Source organism: Phodopus roborovskii, unplaced genomic scaffold (genome assembly GCF_943737965.1).
Source record: "Phodopus roborovskii unplaced genomic scaffold, PHOROB, whole genome shotgun sequence".
In the NCBI taxonomy this organism is placed as follows: domain Eukaryota; kingdom Metazoa; phylum Chordata; class Mammalia; order Rodentia; family Cricetidae; genus Phodopus; species Phodopus roborovskii.
The window spans coordinates 924276-946880 of record NW_026126484.1 but is presented as its reverse complement, the minus strand read 5'-3'; the positions used below and the strand labels follow the sequence as shown (position 1 = coordinate 946880).

At 42.2% G+C, this 22605-nt stretch overlaps 1 protein-coding gene across 5 annotated transcripts; it reads right to left on the bottom strand.

Moving 5' to 3' along the window:
• Window positions 1-1829: 1829 nt before the first annotated feature.
• LOC127229533 (zinc finger protein with KRAB and SCAN domains 3) lies at window positions 1830-19991 on the bottom strand. 5 transcript variants are annotated; one of them, XM_051194614.1, is made up of 6 exons: window positions 19972-19991; window positions 8056-8533; window positions 6599-6746; window positions 6283-6347; window positions 5893-6016; window positions 1830-3552 (listed from the first exon to the last, which is right to left on the bottom strand). In XM_051194614.1, the coding sequence occupies exons 2-6, from the start codon at window positions 8470-8472 to the stop codon at window positions 2645-2647; spliced, it is 1662 nt and encodes a 553-aa protein (XP_051050571.1). In that variant the 5' UTR covers window positions 8473-8533; window positions 19972-19991; the 3' UTR covers window positions 1830-2644. The 5 variants fall into 5 exon arrangements, with proteins under 5 accessions (XP_051050571.1, XP_051050568.1, XP_051050567.1 ...); XM_051194611.1 differs by lacking the exon at window positions 19972-19991 and adding an exon at window positions 15257-15454 and having other exon boundaries at window positions 8056-8530; XM_051194610.1 differs by lacking the exon at window positions 19972-19991 and adding an exon at window positions 15257-15453.
• Between the last annotated feature and the right edge of the window lie 2614 nt (window positions 19992-22605).

The following is a 22605-nucleotide window of genomic DNA, read 5'->3' as shown; positions in this document are numbered from 1 at the left end:
GTAATTAAGCAGCATTAGTTACAGGTAATTTGGAGTCAACATGTAAGAAAGCAAAGATGAATGCACACTCACATTGGGGTTCTGGACCCCAAAACAAGCAATCCTTATTTTAAAAATTTCACGTGAATTCACTGACTTGCTGAAGTGTGGGCTTTGCAGGGGTAGGTTTTATGTAGTTTATTGTCAGTATGTTGTAGATAATCTTTGAGAAAAATACAACATCCATGTTCCTGAAAGTCTTTTTTAAAAAGATGCTTAGATTTATTTGTGAGTGTTTGGCTCATATGTATGTCTGTGCACCAAGTGTGCTCAGTGCCCTCAATGGTCAGAAGAGGGTGTTGAATTCCTTGGAATTGGGTTGTGGACAGTTTCAAGACATGGTATGGGTACTGTGTATTGAACCTGGATCCTTTGCAAGAACAAGCACTCTACTGAAATACTTTTTTTTTTTTTTTTTTTTTTTTTTTTTTGAGGCAGGCTTTCTCTGTGTAGCCCTGACTTTCCTAGAACTTGCTCTGTAGATCAGAGTAGCTTTTAACTCAAATCCACCTGACTCTGCCTCCCAAGTGCTGGGATTAAGTCCAGCTACTCTCCCTCTTTCTCCTTTCAAATTTGGTCTCTTCCCTTATTATATCATTATATAAGTTTTTAATGCAGAAAATATAAGAATGCACAACTTTCACAACTCCATTTCATTTAGCTCTACACCCATCATTTACTCTGTTAATCACTGGTTTGCTCCCAGTTTCAACACATGCTCAATGAACATGTAGTTTGTCCACTACAAAGACTTCTAATGCAGATGCTCACAGCTGTGGGTAGACCATGGGTCACTGTATCAGTTGCTTTTTCATTGCTATGACATAATACTGAACAAGAAGCAACTTAAGGAAGGATGGGTTTATGGTTGTTCACATTCTGAGGATACAGTCCATCGAGGCAGGAAGGTCATGGGCAGGAACATGCGGTGGACTGTTACACTGCATCAAGAGTTGTGTTTTTTCTTTTCAGTCCAGGAATAGTGCCACCCATAGCCAGAATGGGTCTTCCTTGCCCAGTTAAAAAGTCTAGAAACTTGCCACAGACATGCCCAGAAGTGATTCTACATCCTGTAAAATTGAGAACCAGTGTTAACCATTACAATCACTCTTACGTGTGCTAGAGACAGAGATCCAAAAAAATGAGTGAGACAGGGTGTCACTGCCTTAGAAAGATGGAGTCTGTGGCATTGGACACTTGTCAGGGGAGATGCCATGTCCAAGACAGGAAGTATGGATGGCAGAAGGATGTGGTTATGAGAATCAGTCTGGCCACTGCTCCTTGATTTTGGCTCATGTACCCAAGGGAGAGCTGGGCTGGTGAGTGTATGCAGGAGATGCCCAGCTACTCTTAAGTAAAAGACTGAGATCCAAGCTAGAGTGTTCACAGTACTGTAGGAGATAGGCAAACTTCTGATGTTAGTTCTTTCTTGGGAAGCTGGTCATACAAGGACATAGCAAACTAGCAGTATCATTGCTTATGTGGTGCAATTTGTGAAATCCATCTCCCTGTAGTAAGCAGTGTGGAACAGAGCACATGAAGAGACCACATGTTGTTTATCCAGTAGCCAGGCTCCTGCCAACTCGTGTCCTACACACTGGATCTGTGAGTAACCCTGCTGCACCACATGGACTTATGGACTTCCCCAGTTCTGAGGGGCTCTGTTTGTTTTTGGTAACATAACCCCACTGCCTTAGCACAGTTGAGCCTGTGGTTATGACAAAAGAAGAGGCAGGAGCTCTTGGTTAGAACCACAATAACCACCAAAGTGAAAATCAAGAGGCTAAGCCTTAGACATTGATCACTTTATTCTGAAACTGGTTTTCACACTACATGAATAGGAAATTTTTTTTTGTTTGTTTGTTTTGTTTTCCCTTCTCCCAAAAGTAACAAAATTAACAGAAAAAAAAAATATTACTGGAATTCCATGGGTGGCACATTCACAATGACTTAATGCTAAAGAAGCTGCTTAAGGCACTCTCACAGAATTCCCAAATTAGCTAAAGAATTAAAGATTCTAGCACAGTAACCTTACCTTCACCCTCCCTGCCAAGTCAGGGTACTTGACAAAAAAACAAAACAAAATCAAAGCAGTACTACATTGACTCAATCTAGAACATCCTTATTATTATTATTATTTTAAGCTATACAAATGGCCTTGGTGAAGATTTTCAGATAACAATGGGTTTTCAGAGCTATGTAGGAAATCTCACCAGTATATTTAATAAGTGTTTATCAGTTAGCACCTGTATACAAGGCACAAAGCAGGACATAAGATCTCCAAGTCTGACACTTGTGAAGGGCTCATTAGCCTAACAAAGGGTCAGAGTAACACCCCCAAAGCATAAGCATCCCTCAGGAGACCTGAGATGCAGGCCAAGGGAAGGCAATTTGTCAGTCAGGAAGCCCATTTGATTGTAATGGGTGAGAACTCTTGCAGATAACTCTTTCTCATAACCTCCTATGAGGTTATATTTTCCTCTGGTTACCTTCTAGCATTGGAAGATAATGAGTCTCAGCCAGATCCCTAATATCTGAGGATGTACATTATTAACTAGAGCCCCAGCCTATGACTTCTGTAGTCAATAAGGGCTCAAGGGTGACTTCAGTTCAATGACAGTTGAACTCCAACCTCGGAATGTACAGCAGGGGTCACTGTGACAGAAGTTTTCTTCCCCGTGTGTCTTCTCTGATGTTGAATAAGGTATGAAGGTCGGGTGAAGCCTTTTCCACATGTTTTGCACTCAAAGGGTTTCTCACCAGTGTGTACTTTTTGGTGTTCAATAAGGCTTGTAATCCTACTGAAACTTCTCTCACAATCATTGCATTGATAAGACACAGGAGTTTCAATATTTTCCCAATGGCTTTCCACCCTACTATGACTTTCCCAGTAAGGTTCTGGAACAAAAAAATCTTTATCCCCTGTATGGGTCCTCTGATGCCTCAGGAGATGTGAACTACGCCTAAATGCTTTGGGACACATATTGCACTGGTATGGCTTCTCCCCAGTATGAATTCTGTGATGTTCAAGGAGGCTGCAGCTCTGAGTGAAGGTTTTCCCACAGTCATCACACTCGTAGGGCTTTTCCCCAGTGTGGGTTCTCTGGTGCTTGATGAGATCTGAGCTGTGACTGAAGGCCTTACCACATTCTTCACACTCATATGGCTTCTCACCAGTGTGTACTCTTTGATGAATGATGAGAGCTGAGCTTCCAATGAAGGCTTTGCCACACTCTTCACATTCATATGGTTTCAATCCAGTGTGGATTCTTTTGTGTTTACTTAGGCCTGAACTCTGAGCAAAACTCTTTCCACATTCACGGCAATAGAACCGCCTATTTCCAGTGGCATTTTTCTGTGTTGTCTGTAACTTGCCTTCTTGCTCACTAGCTTCTGCACTTGTAGGAATCTGGACAGTGTCTTCACCCAAGTAGCACAATGTCTGCTCAGGCTTTTGTTCTGTGTATTCCTCAGCTGGAGGCAAATCCCTAATCTTAGTATGCATCTCCTGATCTGAAATACATATGCCAACAACTGTTAATTATGTTTTGCATAGGAGCACTATGATGAAAAGCATGGAGACAAGGATTACAAAGGTCTACATATAAATACACACACACACCAAGGTCAAGCATTTAAATGCAGAAATTAGGATGGGACAAAAGGAGGGTAACAGAAAAGCTAGGAAGGCATGAAGACAGGAATGAGGCTGTTGGAAGGGTATACCAAGAATGGAGGAAAAACAGTGAGAACTAATGACTTTTCTGTGGATACATAGTGGAGGTGGTATGGGAACCTCTAAGCTGTAATAATAGAAAGGTAGCACAGACATACACCTAAGATTAAATTCTCCACTTTCTCTGCTGGAAAGAAATGGAGTTGACCAAGCCCTTTGGAGGTCAGAAAATCATCAGTGAGTCATAAATCTTGGATACTGAGCTACAAGGTTTGAAGCTATACTACTGGGCCTCAGCTTTGCTTAACTGTGATTGTTTTTATGCTCCAGTCCTTCCTTTTTGGAGTAAAGAATCATTTACCTTGTTCTTAATTTTACAGGAACCAATTGTTGAGAAGACTGGATATTTTTTGGGTGGTGATGGCACATGCTTTTGATCCCAGCACTGGGAAGACAGAGGCAGGTGTGTGAATTCAAGGCCAGCCTGGTCTACAGAGTGAGTTCCAGGGCTGGCTACTAAGAAACCCTGTCTTGAGAGAGAGAGACTGGATATTTTAAAAAGACTAAATTCTATGGTGTTGAGGTTTTTTAAACAACTAAGATTTTTAAAAATTATATTGTTTTATATTGGGATATTAACGTAAGATCTTGGGGATAAACAAGAAAGGAAAGGTTGTTTAATAGTGATGTATTTTTAGGTCAAGTTGATGAGGGTCAACTAATTTGTGCTGGTTACTTTTTGTCAGCTTGATACAAATCAGAGTCACACCTGAAAAGGGCAGCTCAATTGAGGAATCACCTCTATCAGATTGGTCTGTGGACAAATCTGTGGGACATTTTCTTGTTTAATCAATGATGTGGGAGGGCCCAGCACACTGTGAAGGTTCTGTCCCTGGGCAGGTAGTTCTGATTATAAAAGAAATTAGGTGAGTAAGCCAGTTTGCAGCATATCTCATTGGTCCTGCCTCAGTCCCTCCCCTCAGATTCCTGCTTGAGTTCCTTCTCTGATGTCCCTCAACTATGTCATAGAAATAAACCCTTGACCCCCACAAGGAGTCATAGTTTTTGGGTCATATGGTATTTATTACTGCAAGAGAAAACAAACTACAACAGATGTGAGAGGGACTGAGTACAAGAAGTAACAGAAAAAAGGGCAAGTGAAAAGACTTCTGCAGTATTCACATTTATCTGTGATAAAGTCAGTTACACTGAAATGTGCCCTGGCAGTGGCAGGCACACCAGAATAGCTCTCTGAGATAAAACCAGAGCCTCTACCATGCCACCAATGAGTTGTGTGATCTGACAAGTTTGATAACCCTCTGTGTCCTTGCACCTAATTCTCACAATGTGACTCCATGACCCATTTCTTGGAGAGAGGCTCCTCGGGTTTTTCACTAGTCATGGGTGGGATAGGAAGGGAAAGGGAAGCCTTTTTTCTAGTTCATTGAAGTCCGGTCTCATACATGCTAGACAAGTGCTCTGCCTCTGAGATGCAAGCCCCACAATTTAATCTTTACCCAGCATCTCCTCTGAGGCAGAACATTACACTGGGGATGGGATCTACTTTATCCCACTCATCTTGACTAGAACATGTAGGGGGTGTGCTACTCTGTTTTCATCAACTTGACATAAATCTGAACATATCTGGGAAGAAGGAGTCTTAATTGAGCCCATTCCTCTATAAGACTGGCCTGTAGGTGAATCTGTGGGGGCATTTTCTTGATTAACTATAAAAGTGGGAAGGCCTAGCTCATACGGCAGTGCTAACCCTGAGCAGATTGTCCTGGAGTATACAAAAAAACAGGCTAAATAAGCCATGAAAAGCAAGCCAGTAAGCAGCACCTACCCCTGCAATGGCTTCTGTTTCTATTTTGAGGTTTCTGCTTTGAGTTTCTGTCCTGACTCTGATATGGAGCTGTAAGCTGAAATAAACCTTTCCCCCAAGTTGCTTTTAATCATGGTGTTTTGTCACAGTAGTAGAAAACCTAACTGTGACAGAGGACAAAGAATCAAGATTATAAGCATTAAGGAGCTAGTCAGTAATAGGCTTTCAAAGTATGCTTATAATTTCAAACATAACAGACTCAACAGCTTCTAACAACCCAATAGGGAAAAAAATTCTATTATAGAAAAGTCAGCAAGAAGCTTGAGACAAAATTAGCATCAAGAAGTCTTACCTAGGGAAACCAGGCTGCCAGAGTTATCCTGCATTTCATCTTTGTAGAGGTTCATCTGAGATGAATCCTGCTCTGTCCACCTAGGGGAAAGAGCTGGGGCTACATCTTCCATTTTCAGCAACCCCTAAAAGAATAAAAGTTCATTCATCAAAGAGATGGAACAGGGAATATCTGGTTTGCAAGATCATAGGCTCACCCATCCCACCCCCAAATGTCAAACCCTCAAGCATGCTATGGGAAGTTAAGCAGTAAATAGATCTTGGGATGAATAAGGAAATTCATACCCCAACTAGGAACTGGGTGGAGAATGGAATCCAGGGATAGGGATAGGGTGGGAAGGGAGCACACTAGTACTAAAGGACACTGAGGAGGGGGGCAGCTCTAGCTCACCTGCAACTCTGAAGTAAGCCTGGGAGCTGCCACTCCATCTTCTCCACAGTGGGCCCCCTGGGTGACTACAACAAAAGACTCTGGGTGAGACTCACATTAGTATCCAGCCTCCTCACATTGTGGAACCCAGGTTTAAAAGCCTAATAAATTTTCGCAAATACAAGTTTATAAAATATTTTCTTTTCAAAATACCTGATTGCTACCAGCTGGAGTCTAGCTCATTGGGAAAGCATTTGATTAGCATGTGCCAAGTCTTGAATTTCATCACATGCACCACCACAGGAAGGAAAAAGAAATAAAGGCTAGTAATACTAACCTCTGACTTCTGAGGGCAGGGATCCCAAAGTCTCCTGCTTAAGCAGAGGCTCCATGGGCTCCATCTGGCTACTCTCTGAGCCCTGAGTTGATGTCAACAGTACTGCCTTGGAACAAAGGAGTTCCTGCCCATCGTCATCATCTGGAACCTAGAAGTCATTCATTTATTTTTATTGTCCATCTATTTATCAGACATTTCCAAAGTACTTTCAGCTTGACACTGTCTTCAAATTCTACAAATATGTACTCATTTCATACAGTGACTTCATGAGGGTACAACTTATCCAAAATCACTCTACTAAATGACAAAGCTAAGATGGGAGATTAGGCAAATGTTCCCACAGTCTATTCAACACTTCCTATTATACACATGTAGATTTATTAACCCGTTTAGGAAAATGGTGATATAAATCCATTACGTGCTAATTTCTTATCAGAAAACTGAAGATGAGATTTCTAGTTTAGTCTACAGAGTAGGTGAAATCAGTAAGATGACAACATGTGAGACCACCCAGTAGGGCGCGGCATGCAGGTTTGCTTCTAGATCATTAAGTTAAAGTTTTCAAGTTCCACTCTCTTCTGCTGCTCAGGATTCCCACATTTTTATACAGAATGATGTTCAGAGGTTGTGGTGATCTTTCACTGTTACAAAACTCAGACAATAACTCCACGTCCAGAACTTTGGCTTTGTTCTCTGGTTAGAAGGCCATGTGTCCCCCTGAATAAAAAACACGAGGGAAGCCGGGTGGTGGTGGCTCATGCCTTTAATCCCAGCACTCGGCAGGCAGAGGCAGGTGGGTCTCTCTCTCTCTGTATGTTCAAGGCTAGCCTGGTCTATGAGCAAGTTCCAGGACAGCCTCCAATGCTACAGAGAAACACTGTCTTGAAAAATCAACAACAACAAAATCCAAAAAACCAAAAACATCACTAGGAAACACAGAAACTGCCCCCCAAAACAGGCCAGAAGATGGAAGTTAAAACCAGCCCATTTCCTACCAGACGATCAAACAAGGGGTTCGTGAATTTAGATAGGAAAAAAACCTTTCTAGATTCTAAGAAAACTGTAGAATCTCTCTCCATTGTCAATGAGATCACAAAGCAAGGTGGCATAAGCACCACAGAACTGAAGATGTCACATGTAGTTTGTGCCTACTGCCGCTGTGCTCAAACCTGTCCTTGGGTCTTACTCAGCACACGAGTTAAGTCCATATCTAACCTTCCACCACTCTGCTCAGAGCATTCTACCCAATTTCACTAAGACTGAGTTCTTCCCAAGCCTTGTACTTTCCTTTGTGTTTTTAACTATTCTGAGGGGTCCAGGTCACTTCGCTGGTTGCCTCAGGTTCCCAGTTCAGACTGAGACTTCGTGGGCTCTAAGCAATGCCTCCCTTGGATCTTGCTTGAGGTTTCTGGAAGGCACAGGACATAGGTCTCAGACCCTAAACCCGTTCCTTCTACCTGTGGAGGTGTCTCATCCAGCTGCCTCTCCAAGTACTCCAGCAGCGCCACCACCTCCTCCCCGCTGTCGGGGTGCTGCTCGCGCACCCAGGCCTGCAGCTCCCCTGGCAGGATGGTCAGGAACTGCTCCAGCACTAGCAGCTCCAGGATCTGCTCCTTGCTGTGCATATCTGGCCGCAGCCACTGTCTGCAGAGCTCTCGGAGCCGGCTCAGTGCCTGCCGGGGCCCGGCCGCCTCGGGGTAGCGGAAGGCACGGAAGCGCTGTCGGGAGCGGTCGGGCCCAGGGCTGCCCAGCCAACTGGCCTCCTCTGCCAAGGGAGAGGCCTCTTCCTGTTCCACCTTTATAACCAGTAACTCCATCTGGTCCTCTGCAGAGTGAGAGTCCAGGGTTGTGCTTTCCCTCGATTCTCTAGCCATCCCGAGCCAAGTAGTTCTCCCGATTCACTGTGGCTGTGAGCTGTATATCTGCAAAAGACTACTGAGAGGTGGAGAAGACTATGAGCCACTTGAAGTTGTAAATGCTCCCCTCCTCCTATGCCCAGGACCCTGGGAAAACTACCAAGGAACAGTCGATGAGATCCCCGTGTTCAGTTTTCCATTCTGTACCATCTTGGGGAATTTAGAATCAATTATGCATATCTGGGACGGTGTTCTGGAGAGGTTAAATTTAAGTCAGACTATCAATGAGACTGTGGGTAGCATCATTCCACCGACTCCCGACTACACACAAAGGCGATATAGATAGCAAGCGGAACAGCAGCATTCATCTCTCTCTGCTTCCTCACTACAGACAGATGTGAGTAGGTGCCTCCATGTTGGACTGCACCCTCAAACTGTCTACCAAAAGAAACCCTTCCTCTGTTTGCTTCCGTTGGGTATTTTGTCACACCAATAAGAAAGTACCTAACATAACTAGACCTGAGAAGATAGGCTGCTACTGTGGTAAACTTAGCCATGTGTTTTATACCTATGCACTGGCTTGTGGAGAGAACATTAAAGTCTGGAGCTATAGGCTATGTCTTAGATGAATATAACTAACTTTATGAGCTATTCTGGTGAAGAGTCTGGAATTTTAGAATGCCAGAAATAGGTGAGCTGTGCAACCTAGCTGATGCTTCAGAGTGGAATACAGGCCCCTTCAGGAACTGGAATAGACTCTGTTTATGTTTACATCCTGGCAAAGAATCTCGCTGCATTCAGTCCATGCCATGAGAGCTTCAGAGTAAACTTAAAAAGTAACAGTCTGTTTATTTGGGGCTGAAGCTGCTGAGGGACTGGTAGGACAAGAAAACTTCAGCAACAACTAATTTGGCAGGAGAAATTACAAACAGGATAGCATTCAGGCTGTGGCATGACTGGTGTTCACTGCTCTTATTCAAATAAGTAGAGAAACCAAAATTATTTGAAAAAATGTGGTCTGTTCCAGAAAGGACTGTGTTCTAGTGTAATAAAACAATGAGGGTGCAGGCAGGCAAAGAAGCTTCTGTAATTGTTACACTAACATAATGAAAGATAAATCTTGTGTTCTATATTTGAGAATCTACAACAGGCAGAGCTCTCAAGCTCTCAGAGGCCAAGACCCTGGCCATCCATTCAAAATCCTAACTTATGAAATCCATTTAAAAGGAGAACCTAAACTGAGAACATTAGCACAAAAGTTTCCTGATTCAAAATGGCTACCCATGGAAGCATGCCCCCCACCCCCGACCCTGGGTCAGCCTCAAAGGCACATGGAGACCACTACAACAATGGTGCAAAGGAATCAAGCTGTATTTTCAAGCAAGCATTACTTGAAAGAATCATCCACATAGTACTGGTTTTTCGAGCATGAAAGATATAAAAGTAAAGGGATCACGGAGGCTTGCACAATTCCAGAAAGACCCTCTGACTGGGCTGTGTTGGGGTGAGATTCCCCACAGGAAGGCCACTGTATGAAGCTGGGAATATAAAGCCTAAATTGTAATAGGGATTCCAAAATAAAGTAGATGCCAGGATCATGGGACATCTGCTGAGAAAAGCCAAAGCATAGAGTAGAGTTGGCACAAGAGAGAGGTCACGTGCTGTACACAATAGAGCTGGAGAGGTAGAGCTGCCCTAGTTGTTAAACCCAGATGATTCTATCATGAGCCCCAGATGTGCATGATTTGGTGTTTTCCTCCTGGATTTCAGTCTCGCTTTAGTCCAATCATTCCCTGCTATGCTCCCATTCCTCATGTTTGGAATAGGAATGTTTACTTTGTGCCCATGTACATTAGAAGTATATTACATGTACTATTTTATAGAAATTCACAGTTAAGAGATTGCCTGAGTTGTAGAAAAGATTCTGCACTTACTTTCTGAAGAGTGTTGGTACTATTCAATACTATACGAACCCTTGAAGACAGACTAAAACACATTTTACATTATGAGATGAATGTGACTAAAGAGGCCAAGGTTAACGATATAAGTGATGTATTTAATTATCACAAGTTAATCTTGTTAACATTACAGGGTTTAGGATCACTTAGGAGACTCCGAGGGCATTTTTAGAGAGTTTTAACTGATGTAAGAAGACTCACTGTGTATATAGGTAGTACCATTGTGATGACATTTTGTTTATGATCTAACAATAAAGCTTGCCTGAAGATCAGAGTGCAAAGCTAGCCACAGCCATAGAGGATAGGCAGTGGTGGTACACATCTTTAATCCTAGCAGCCACAGTAGAGGCCAGGCAGTGCTGGTTCATACCTTTAATCCCAGCATTCAGGAGATAGAGGCAGATGGATCTATGTTAGTTCAAGGTCACCCTGAGCTACATGAATCGATCCAGTCTAAAAGAGAAATAGAGCTCACACAAAGGTGATCTCAGCCTTTAATCCCAGCACTAGAGAAGAATATAAGGCTGAAGGAGACAGGAGTGCACGTCAGTCTGAGTGAGTATGAGGAGCAGTGCAGTCAGGAGCATTTGAGGTTTGGTGGATGCCTCTTCATCTGAGCATTGGTAGAGGTGAGAACTCTTTAGTCATTGGCTGCTTTGCTTCTCTGATCTTCAGGCAAGCTGTATTTGTTAGATCATAAACAAAATATCACCACATACCATCCCATAGGCTAAGCTCCTAGACCGAATAAAAAATAGGAAGTAGAGCATCAGTATCCATTTTTCTCTGCTTCCTGATTACAGACACAATATGACCAGCTACCCCAACCTTCTGCCTCTGACTTCCCCTCTATAGTAGACAGTATCTTCAAGTAAGCCCTTCTTTAAATTATATTGTTAGGTATTTTTGCCAGAGTAATTAGGAAATCTGAACCATATAAGCTTTCCAAAGGATGTTCTGAAAATGGGTCTGAATACCCCATACCTCTGGAAAGAAAAACTGAGACTGGGACCTCAATTTCAGTGGACTGTAATTCTACCAATGGGGATGTAGACTGGAGAATCCCTAGATTTGATGGGCAACTCTTGCCCAATTGGTGAGCTCTAGGATCAGTAAGAGACCTGTCTCAGAAACATAAATAAATAACAATAAAGGTGGAGAACAATAAGAAAGACATTCAATACTGACATCTGCCTTCAAGCACACAAACATTTGAACAGAAACATACAACACACACACACATACACACACTGTAAACTTCAAAACTGGAAAATATCCTGATTGATCTCCGAGCTCTAAGCTTACAGGAAACTTAGAAACCAGAGGAGGTAGTCACCTGGTTAACAAGGAAAGGACAAAGTCTGCCTCCACAGGACATAGGCACACATGCTTGTTTTCCATGGTTGGACAACAGACAGCAGATGAATGGGCGGATGTTCATCTCTGGCCCAGGCAGAATGAGCAAAGGGAGGCACCCCTCCTTTTCCTTCACTGTATAATCTCAAAAGTTGTGTTAAATGGGCATTCAGTGGCTGTTCAATGTGCCTCACAAGGGAGCTGAAGTTGGCATAACCTAAGCCAAAGAAAGCTGAATGTGTATCCCACCTGAGTTAGAATGTGGGCACTGGAATAAGACATTTATGGAAGCACTTCCTCCACCACTATCAGATGTATGACCTTGGAAATGTCACATATTAACCAGTCAATGCCTCAGGTTTTCAGTGTCTCAGGAATTGTGAAGCCCAGGCTTCCTAAGAGGGATGACAGATCCGATTCTTTTGAGTCAGAAGGAATGAGATTTTTAAGCTAGAATTGCCTGCAAAGTTCTGTGAGTACTGAGATTCAGTGCCCTCCTCTTTACCCATTGGAACAAGGAAATCAGAATGCATAAGGCTGGTAGAGTTACTAAGGGAAAGATATTTCCAAGTCTGTGCCCATTTGAATTCCTATCTCTCACTCCAACTTTCCTATAGTTCAAGTGATAGCATAGCAGACAGATGGAAGTTAAGTAATCTTGACTGAATTGTGCTTTTTTCTTTTGGTTTGTAAGACAGTGGCCTTGAATTTACCATGTAGTCTAAGCTGTCCTTGAACTCATGGCAATCTTCCTGACTCAAGAGCTGAGATTGCTGGTGTGAACCATCATACCTGGATGAACACCACATCAATTGTTAGGGAAAAAACAAACAAACAAACAAACAAACAAAAAAAAACCTGAAAATACTGGGATACTCTAATTTTTCCTCAAATAAGCAAACCTAAATTTAATCATACCTCTAGATCCAAGAACGAAAGTACAGGTAAAAACACAAGAGCAAATTAAAAGTATTAAAGCTATGCTACAGAGCAGCATCACTGGGAGGCTTTTGAGGCCTCCCGATGGCTAGGCAGCCAAGGCCAACTGAACCAGTTTCTGGGAGTGGGCCTCAGGCCTCAGTATTTGTGAATATACTGTGTGATCCAAGTGCAGCCAAGTGCAAGAACTAAGACACTAAAGATAAAAGATTTCTTAAACGACAGTAGAATAAAGCAACTGATATGAGAATATTGAAAACCCACATTCTCCCACAAATAAATGGCATTTTAAAGAGGAAGCAAAGGGAAGACAGACTAGCATAGATTTCAAGAGACAGCAATTCAATTCAAACCATGTATTTTAAACAATACCCCCAAACTGTAAAAAGACTTTTGTGGGTCAATCAAGAAAACATGAAGGCAGGATTAAAAACTTGCAGTCAATTCTGTTTAATGTGATGGTGTGGCTAAATTAAAGTTCCTATCTGAGCACTGACATGCTTGCAGATGAAAAGTTATGATGCCTTGGGCTCCAGTTTGCTGTACAAAGAATGAAAGGAAGAAAAGAAGGGAGGAGAGAAGGAAAAGGAAAAAAAAATAGGGAGGTAGGGAGGGACAGATGGAGAGAGGACAGTGAAGAAGAGGAAAGGCAGGAAAAACATGAATAAAAATGTGTAAAAGATGACTGCTGAATGATGAGCAAGTTGAAGCTTTTCTCTGACTTACATTTAAATCTTTCCCAATATCATCTTGAATATTAAACAAAATCTTAGTTTTTCTTTCCTAAATACAGTCTAAAGCATTTTGTTGGGGTCAAGGAGCATGAGAGTAAACCTGAGATTGAAAGGGAGTGGGGTGTTGGGAGGGAGAGGCTGTAGAGAGAAAAATGAACATTGATATATTCTTAAAAATCATTCTGAACCACTCCGGTTTCATTACCTGTCTATCTGGAGTCTCAGCCCAAATGGGCAGAGTACAAAGGTACAGGATCGGGATTGTTTACAAACAGGAAGTATTTGCCAAATAAGTAAACCAAAGACAAGGTTTTTAGTCTTTTGTTAAGTTACAAACAGAGAAAAGAATGCTACACGGATCCCTATGGGTCCTGAGAATGTTAAACACACACACACACACACACACACACACACACACACACACTCACACACACACACACACATAGAATGCTACAGGGATCCCTATGGGTCCTGAGAATGTTAAACACACACACACACACACACACACACACACAGAATGCTACAAGGATCCCTATGGGTCCTGAGAATGTTAAACACACACACACACACACACACACACACACACACACACACACACACACACAAAACAAAACCAAAAAAAACAAACCAAACAAAACAAAAACTCCAAATTCGCCAAGAAAAAGGAGGCAGATGGAAGGATTATCAAAGATTGCAAGAGTCATCAATTCAACGACAATGGTAAACTGTATATGGTCAACATTAGCCTTAAAAACCTGCAAAAAGAACAAAGGGTGTTAGTGTAACTCAAGTTTCAGATCTCTCTACCTCTAATCTACCACTGATGTACCTATCTACCTAACAATCTTATCTATCATCCATCCATGTGATCCTCATGCAGGTGAGGATTCTTGCTGAGGACTAGAAGCTGGCAGATCGCAGCACTGGGCTAAACAGCAATGTCAGCTCACACCAGGGCCCTTACCCTACTTCACTGTTAGATACTTCTTGCTGCTCCTCCTGTTTCTCAAGCTCCTCCTCCCCCTAAAAGAAGGCATCCCCAAGATTTTAAAACGCTGTGAGTCTTGAGTATCACAACACACTACACAAACCACTTTTAATTTTTACTTTGGGATAGGCTCTTCTCCAAAATGTTTTATTTTCCCTCCTAAAATACAGAAATTATCCATTACAAAGAGGACTGGTAAATGGCACTAAAATTCAAAAGACAACAGCCAGTACCAAGACTCGTCACTGAAGAGAAAGTGCTGTCCTAGTTGGAAACAGTAACAGTAATAATAAAAGCAATCTTTACACTGTGCAGACTACCCAGTGCCTGATACTATTTTAAGCACCTTGCACAAATGAAGCCATTTACTCCTCACAACAATTCTGTAAGTTAGGCAATATCATTATCCCCTAAAATAGCAAAACACGGAAAGGTTAAGGGATGGGAGAAAGTCACAAAGTAGTAGAGGCCAGAATCACAAGGCACCCCGACTCCAAAGTTCTGGCTCTTTTCCAGTACCCCAGAATAAAGACCTTGGAACTGACCTTGTCTCCACGAAAAGCAAAACTCTGCCGTCTCCCATTTTCAAAGCTTAAGTACATGACCCAAGAATCCCATCTCCAAACGCCCTGAGACTGACCAGACACCCGGAACCGGCCCGAGGCAAGGCGCCCGAGGCCCTGTCGGGCGGTCGGCCCAGGTGGACACACAGTTTGTTTTTCCGGCGCCGCTAGGCCGCGGAGGAAGATTTTTTTTTGTCCCACCCTCACCACCCACAAGCAGCCGGGCCCGCTGTGAGACCACAGCAAGACGGAACCCAAACCCACCCGCGATCGCAGCACCGCGCAGCACCCCGCAGTCACAAAAGTGTCCGAAAGTCCGACCCCGGGGGCGGGGCACAGGGCACTTCCGGCCTCTCTAGGCAACAGCGACACTCTATGGTTCGCCTTCCCTCTTTTGCCTCCTTTTCGCGGTTGCTTCGTAAAAAGAATTAAAAATATATGTATATTTTTAACTGAAGCAGAGTTACATCATTTTTCTCCTCCCTTTCTCCTTCTAGTCCTTTCTAAGACATCCTCCCACACTCTCCCACTCCCAAGATGATAGCGTCTTTTTATTAGTTACATTCCCGCATGTATATATGTATTTCATGCACAAACGACCTGCTAAGTCGCTTTTTGATGTTGTTGCTTGTGTATGTGTGATTTCAAGGCTGACCACTGCAGTGGACATAAGAGGGCTCATCCTAGCAGTGGATAGTTGCCTGTGGCTCTTTGGTTAGGGAGTGGCACCCTGTGGGATTTTATCCCCCTTCCCAGTTAATATGTCTATTGATATTGCCATTGTTCCAGTCGTTTATATGCAGCCTTTTCTAGGAGGAACTGTTTCATATCTGACTTCCTGGTATTCTGGTTCTTAACAGTCTTTTTTTGCCTCCTCTTCTTCCATGTGCTCTGAGCCATAGATGCAGGAGCTGTGATGTATATGAATCTGTTGGGGCCGGGCTCCCCATGATCTATTAATCTCTGCATTGTGTCCGGGTGCGGTTTTCTGGTTTTCTGTGATGATCTTCTCTATTTGTTATAAAGAGAAGATTCTTTGATGGGGGGGTTGTAGCTAGGAAAGATGGCTCTAGCACCAAGAGCATTATACTGAATATATAATGAATGCATGCACATAAATAAAAAAAATCATAGCCAAATGGGGGAAAATGGATAAGAATATGTTCAGGCTATTCAAAGTGGAAATTGTGAATGGCTGTATTGCTGCATCTGGAACCTGAATAGGTAAACTAGGCCTGGTATTTCCTACTTAAAGATTAATGTACATGATACAATGAGTTCTTTGCTTTGGAAAAGATGGTTTGGTATGTTCCAGACGACCTACCTCAGATCTTAGGTGGGTGGCACCTGTGTCTTCACTGGAAATCTCTCTGTCCTAGAGAAAATGTATTTTATCAGGGTCTTCAGTGTATCATATTTTGCTTATGTTTTATAAATGATTTATCATTGGTATAAGAACAAAAACAACACATTTAAAATTGTCCTGCAGGCTGTCTCTGAGTCTGTTAGCTGCTTTTAGGACCCTATCCTGATACTGGGTTGCCTTGCCCAGCCTTAATATGAGAGGAGGTGCCTAGTCTTACTGCAACTTGATATGCACAGGAGAGCTGCCCTTTTCTGAAGGGAAAGAAGAAGGAATGAAAGTAGGTGGAGGGAGGAGAGGAGGGGAGGAGAAAATGTGATAGGGCCTGGAAACATTAATTATTAATAAAAAATTGTCCTGTTTACTCTAGGTCCTTCTGAGTATAGACAATGTTCTATTGCTGTGCAAAGACACCATGACTATTGTAGCTTTTGTTGTTGTTGTTGTTTGTGTGTTTGCTTGTTTTTTGAGACAGGGTTTCACTGTGTAACTTTGGAGGATATCCTGGAACTCACTCTGTAAACCAGGCTGATCTTGAACTCCCAGAGATCTTCCTGCCTCTGCCTTCTGGGTGCTGGGATTAAAGGTGTGTGCCACCACCTCCCAGAAAATAATTAAATTGGGTCTTGCTTACAGTTTCAGAGGTTTAGTCCATTGTCATCATTGCAGGAAGCACGGTGGCATAAAGGCAGACTCGGTGCTGGAGAAGTAGCTGAGAGTTCTACATCCAGATCAGCAGGCAGCAGGAGGAGAGACACTGGGAATGGCGTGGGTCTTTGAAACCTTAAAGCCCACCCCCCAGTGATCACACTTCCTCCAACAAAGCCACAACTACTCCTGCAAGGCCATACCCTCTAATCCCTCTCAGTCCCTGATGACCAAGCATTCAAATCTATGAGGCTATGGGGACTATTCTTACTCAAACCATCACAGGAACTCTGGAAAACAGAAATCAAAAATTTGCCCATCTTTTGTAAATATGAATTTCTAATTATCCTTTTTAAAAGAGAAGGCATTAACAAAGTCAACAATTGCATATTACATGCCTTAGATCCTACTAGGTTTTTGTCGTTTGTTTGTTTTAAGAAAACATACCCCATCTAGAATTACAGATTTGACTGGCGCAAATACTTTGTTTAGTTTGCAGTTCTTAACTACCATTCCCTGGGATCTGTCTGGTTTTGTGAGGATAAGCTGCTGAGAAAAAGGAGGGAGTTGATAGGGACAACCTTGCATCCCCCAATTAATATTTTCCATTGGTGAATATTCATTGTACAGGAATTAGATTGTATAAGGACATTTCTTATACAACTATACGATGTACTTTGAGTATATCCCTCCACAAGTACCTTTCCCCCCATCCTGTATCTGTGTTTAGTATTATTCCTCTGGAGCAGTGGTTTTCAACTTTCTTAACTGTGATCCTTTAATACAGTTCCTCATGTTGTGGTGAGCCCCAGCCCAAAAATTATTTTCATAACTATAATTTTGCTACTGTTGTGAATTCTAATGTAAATATCTGTGTTTTCTGTGTGTGTCCGTTTATCATGTGAATGCATGGCACTGGAAAAAGCCAGAAAGGGGTGCTGGAGCTCCTGCAATTGGAGTTACAGGTGGCTGAGACCTGCCATGTAAGTGCTGTGAATCAAACCTGGGACTTTGGCAGGAGTAGTAAATGCTAACTATTGAGCCATTTCTCCATCACCTATTTCTGGAAATTCCCAAACAGTAAAATTGATACACAGTGGCTTAAGACATAGTTCAGTGGGTAGAATTCACCCTTAACATGTGCAGAGCCCTGGATTCAGTCCTCAATACCACATAAACAGAGCATGGTGGCACATGCCAGTAATCCCAGCATTTGGGACATAAAGGCAGGAATTCAAGGTCATCTTTGGCTACATATTTATTGAGTTTGAGGCCAACCTGGAATAACAAAAAAAAAAAAAAAATAAATAAAAAAATAAAAAGAGGTCCAAGGGCATAAAGTCAAAAAATAATGAAAAAATATTGTAGATGTGTATCGGAAATTTACACAATAAAACTATTATTTTCCTGGTTTTGCTTGGGATGTCTACAATACTCTAATTTTAAATCTGCATTTGTTACCGATGTTTATAACTTTGACTTATTTTCCTTAGACATGGTCTTCCAAATTTGTATTATAACATTCATGAGAATGAGGGATTTGTCTTTGTGATTATTATGTATAGATCAAGAACAAACCTTTAGCATAATATTGTACTAAATAGATTTTGAATAATTAATACAATTTAAAAACCAAATAATAGCATAAACTTGCATTTCCCACATTTGGGAGGCAGAGGCAGGAGGATCAGGAGTTCAAAGCCATCCTAGACTGAACAGTGAGTTTGAGGTCAGACTGAACTATATGATGAGATTCTATCTCAAAAACAAAAATACATCCATTTAAGCTTCTGACATATCACCTGTTCTCTGTGTTTGTGCTTACTTCCTTGATTCCCACTCACACTGTTTTCATTCAGGATTCTATTGCAGTCTCTTTACTGATCTCCCTGCTCATATTCTTACTTCCTTATAGTTTGGCTCCCACAAAACTGCTGCAATAACATTTCTAGGTGCAAATTTAATCATGTTTATCAGACTCATCTGTTAGGGATACAGGAAGAGAAAATGGTGCTCTTTGTCACACATTCTACTTTTTAGTCATGCAGAACTGCTCAAGTCTTTGGATGCATCAAGTACCTCAACACACTCCGGCAGATAAAAAAACGAGTTAACTTTCCCAGACAGTATTTGCTTAAGAATTTGAAGTATTGTTAAAAGCACCGTTAACACTTAACAATAGGGCTTTATTATTACCACTTCTTTTAGTGTTTTTTTTCCTTTAAATTAGCAAAGACATTCAAAGCTGGGGCTATTCGACTCATTAATTAATAGCTAGCTTTTTGTTTCCTTTGGTCCTAGGTGCCCTGAACAAGGACTATTAGCCACAGCCAGCTGTGTCAAATTCATCTGCTTTAAGCACTCCAAGGGCACCTTAAGGAAATGGCATGTCAACTTTAGCTGCTTGCTGCTAAAAAATAATTCAAATTCAGAAGGTACTATTCCAGTTGTAACTGTTTAGTTAACGTAGGGAAACTTTAAGCATCACATGCTTTGGTGAATCATTATGGCAATCATTTTCACCCAGGTCAGAGGGCAAGTGCTATTTCTGGTGATCCAACAAAAAACGACTATACTGTGATTGATACAAACAGTTCCTGCATCAAAACATCATTGCATCATTCTGGCTATAAAGCAGGCTGCTTCTGTCAGCCAGTAAACACCCTCTCATGTGGGATTATCTGCTTGTAGATACCTGCTTTCCCTGTTGTCCATGTGACTGCAAACTTAGAACCATGATTGAGGACTTTCAGGTGCCATTTCAGGAGTAAGAAATGGCAAAAGCTAGCCATAAGTACATCTATTACCTGTGTGGCTTCAATCATGGGGGGGGGGAGGTAGTTTCATTAAGTTTTAGACAGAACCTATTTCAGTGATTGACACACCTATGTGCAGAGCTGAGCAGGAACAGATGCAGACATACAAAATGAAGGCAGAGATGACAGGCTTTAACCATGGGTTTAGTTACCTTGTGGGTCCAGGTGAGGACTACTTTTCAGCAAAGCGGTTTTCCACGATAACTGCTAGGCATGCATAGAGTTTACTCCTCTAATCGACTTACAAATGTTTATTTTAATTCATTCATATGAAAGTCAGTCCTCTACAGTTATTTGCCTACACACTTGTCTTCGAGAGTTTGAGATCCCAGAAGCGAAACACAGGAGATACAGGAGAATTTAGGGGGAAAAAAATAATAACCCAAAGAAGAACAAGTTTATGTTTTCGTTCGCCTCTTGTCTACTCTTTTCACCCTGTCAAGACTTGGGACAGATTGTACCCAGGAACTAATGGGTAAGAAATACAGTTGGGAAACTAGCAGTCCTTCCGGTCCCCTGTTTTGGTGTTCGTGCCCACAACAGCGCCTCCTAGGGACTCAACCTCCAACAGTGGGGGTGCGATTTGTGGCCCAAGCCTGACAGCTCGGGTCACCGCGGCAGAGTAGTCTTGTAATTCCCAGAGAAAAGCTCCTTTTGAAAAGAGGGAAGGAAGGCTTAATTTGGCGTTGGCTTCAGGACCAATGACGCACTTCCCGTCTTTGTGGCAGTCAGCTGCTCCGGAGCTGGGAAGTTGACTCGGCCCTGATTTGCCGAATCTCAGGCTTCCTGGGGATTTAAGGCCCTTATTTGGAATGGGGCAAGGGAACAAATTCGCCTGCGCGATTCGACCCTGACTTTCGGCTCAGAGACAGCATGAAATCCGGAGGAGTCTGGATCTTCCCGGCTCAATTCCAGTCCCGAGTTCCCCGAGACGGGTAGAGCGTGGGTGATGGGTTGTGCTGGGAGTGGAACCCAGGGAGAGCATCCTCTTGTCAGAGGCAAGCATTCCGCCGCCGAGCCCTTGTTTTTATTTCATGATATTGGGCATTGAAGCCAAAGCTAAGCACCATTCTAGCAGTGAGCTAGACTTCTAGTCATACCATCACTCTTATTTCATAAATGTTATCACGAGGTAGCATTTGCTTCATAAACTTTTCTTTGTTGTAAAATAAACTACAAGCACCCCGACATGCCATCCCCGGATTTTTGTTTCTGTTTTTAAAATTATTAATTTGTATTTATGTGTTTGAGTGTTTCACCTGAACGTGTGTGTGTGTGTGTGTGTGTGTGTGTGTGTGTGTGTGTGTGTGTGTGTGCAGTGTGTGGTGCCTGGTGCCTACAGATGCCAGAAGGTGTGCGGTGCTCTGGGTAACGTACTAGAATTACAGTACTAGAATTAGGGACATTTTGTAAGCTGCTATATGGGTGCTGAGAGAACAGGGTCATCTGCAAGAACCATTGAGCCATCTCTCCAGACTTTAATGCATTTCTAAGGATTATTTTCCTATATCACCATATTATTAGTGGGCACAATTAAGAGTAGGAGCATTCCCTAGTACTATTTAACACCTACTTTACACTCAAATCCTCTCTGCCCCCAGGAGTTGTCCCACAGATTTCTTTTGCAATTGATTTGTACCAACTAGAATGTAATTGTGGGCTACTTGGGTGTATGTAGTTTTAGAATCTCTTAGTTATAACCCCACCCCTCCCATTCTTCCCATTCCATCGGCTTGTAGAGATAGCACTGGCTTTCCTGTAAATTATCTTCATAGTACTTAATCTATTCCTCTATTTTCTTGTAATTGTGACCCGATAGCCTTTGGGAATTGTTTCTACACAGGTGGTTGACGTAATTGTTTTTCTGTTATTGCTAAGTATATCAAAGCCAATTGATGGGAGATGTCATCAGAATGCCGGCCTGCTCCCCCGGTAAGAGAAAACCACGTGAAAATACATAGATCAGCAGAAATGGGTTAATACTTAAGACAGAGCTAGCCGATAAGAAACTAGTACTGGGCCAATAGCATTGTACCTAATACAGAGTCTCAGTGTGTTAACTGGGGCTGGAGGTGGCGGGACCAGGCCTGGTGGCGGGAGCAGACCAGGCAGTGGGAGGAAAAGCCTTACTCCTTACAGCCAATGGGGAAAAGAATGTTCTTATACCTTCTCTCATGTTTTTAGTTCACCGAAGGAGGAAAATTCAAACACATCAAACTGCAATAGGCCCTTAGTAAATACTTAGGAAAATATTTCCTTGTGGATTGCAGGTAATCCATAGAAAAAATATTAAAATTGTTCTTATAAGAATATACCTTGAATACACGTTCTTCTAAATTACAGCCTTCTTTGAGTGTATTATAATTGTATCCAGGAGCTATAAGCCTGTCCCAGATTCATTGTCCTCTTTTGAATGAGGAAACTGCATTTTCAAAATTTACACTGTTTCTCCTTTCAGTTGTATCTGTTTTTCAAAATTATATCTTTTAGGAAACATGACCACGTCTTTCCTAAGTGGAGGTCTTTCTAGATTAACTGGAATATCTTCCATTCTTATGTCCAACCATCCTTCTGGCTTCTGTTTCCCCCATGCCCAACTCATTACAGACCTTCTCAAGACACAAATCCAGTCTTTTGATCAATGATTCTCAACCTGTGGGTCAAGACACCTTGGGCAAATCTCTACCTCCAAGAATATTTACATTATGATTTATAACGGCAAAATTACAGTTATGAAATAGCCACGAAAATAATTGTATGGTTGGGGAGTGTCACCACAACAGGAG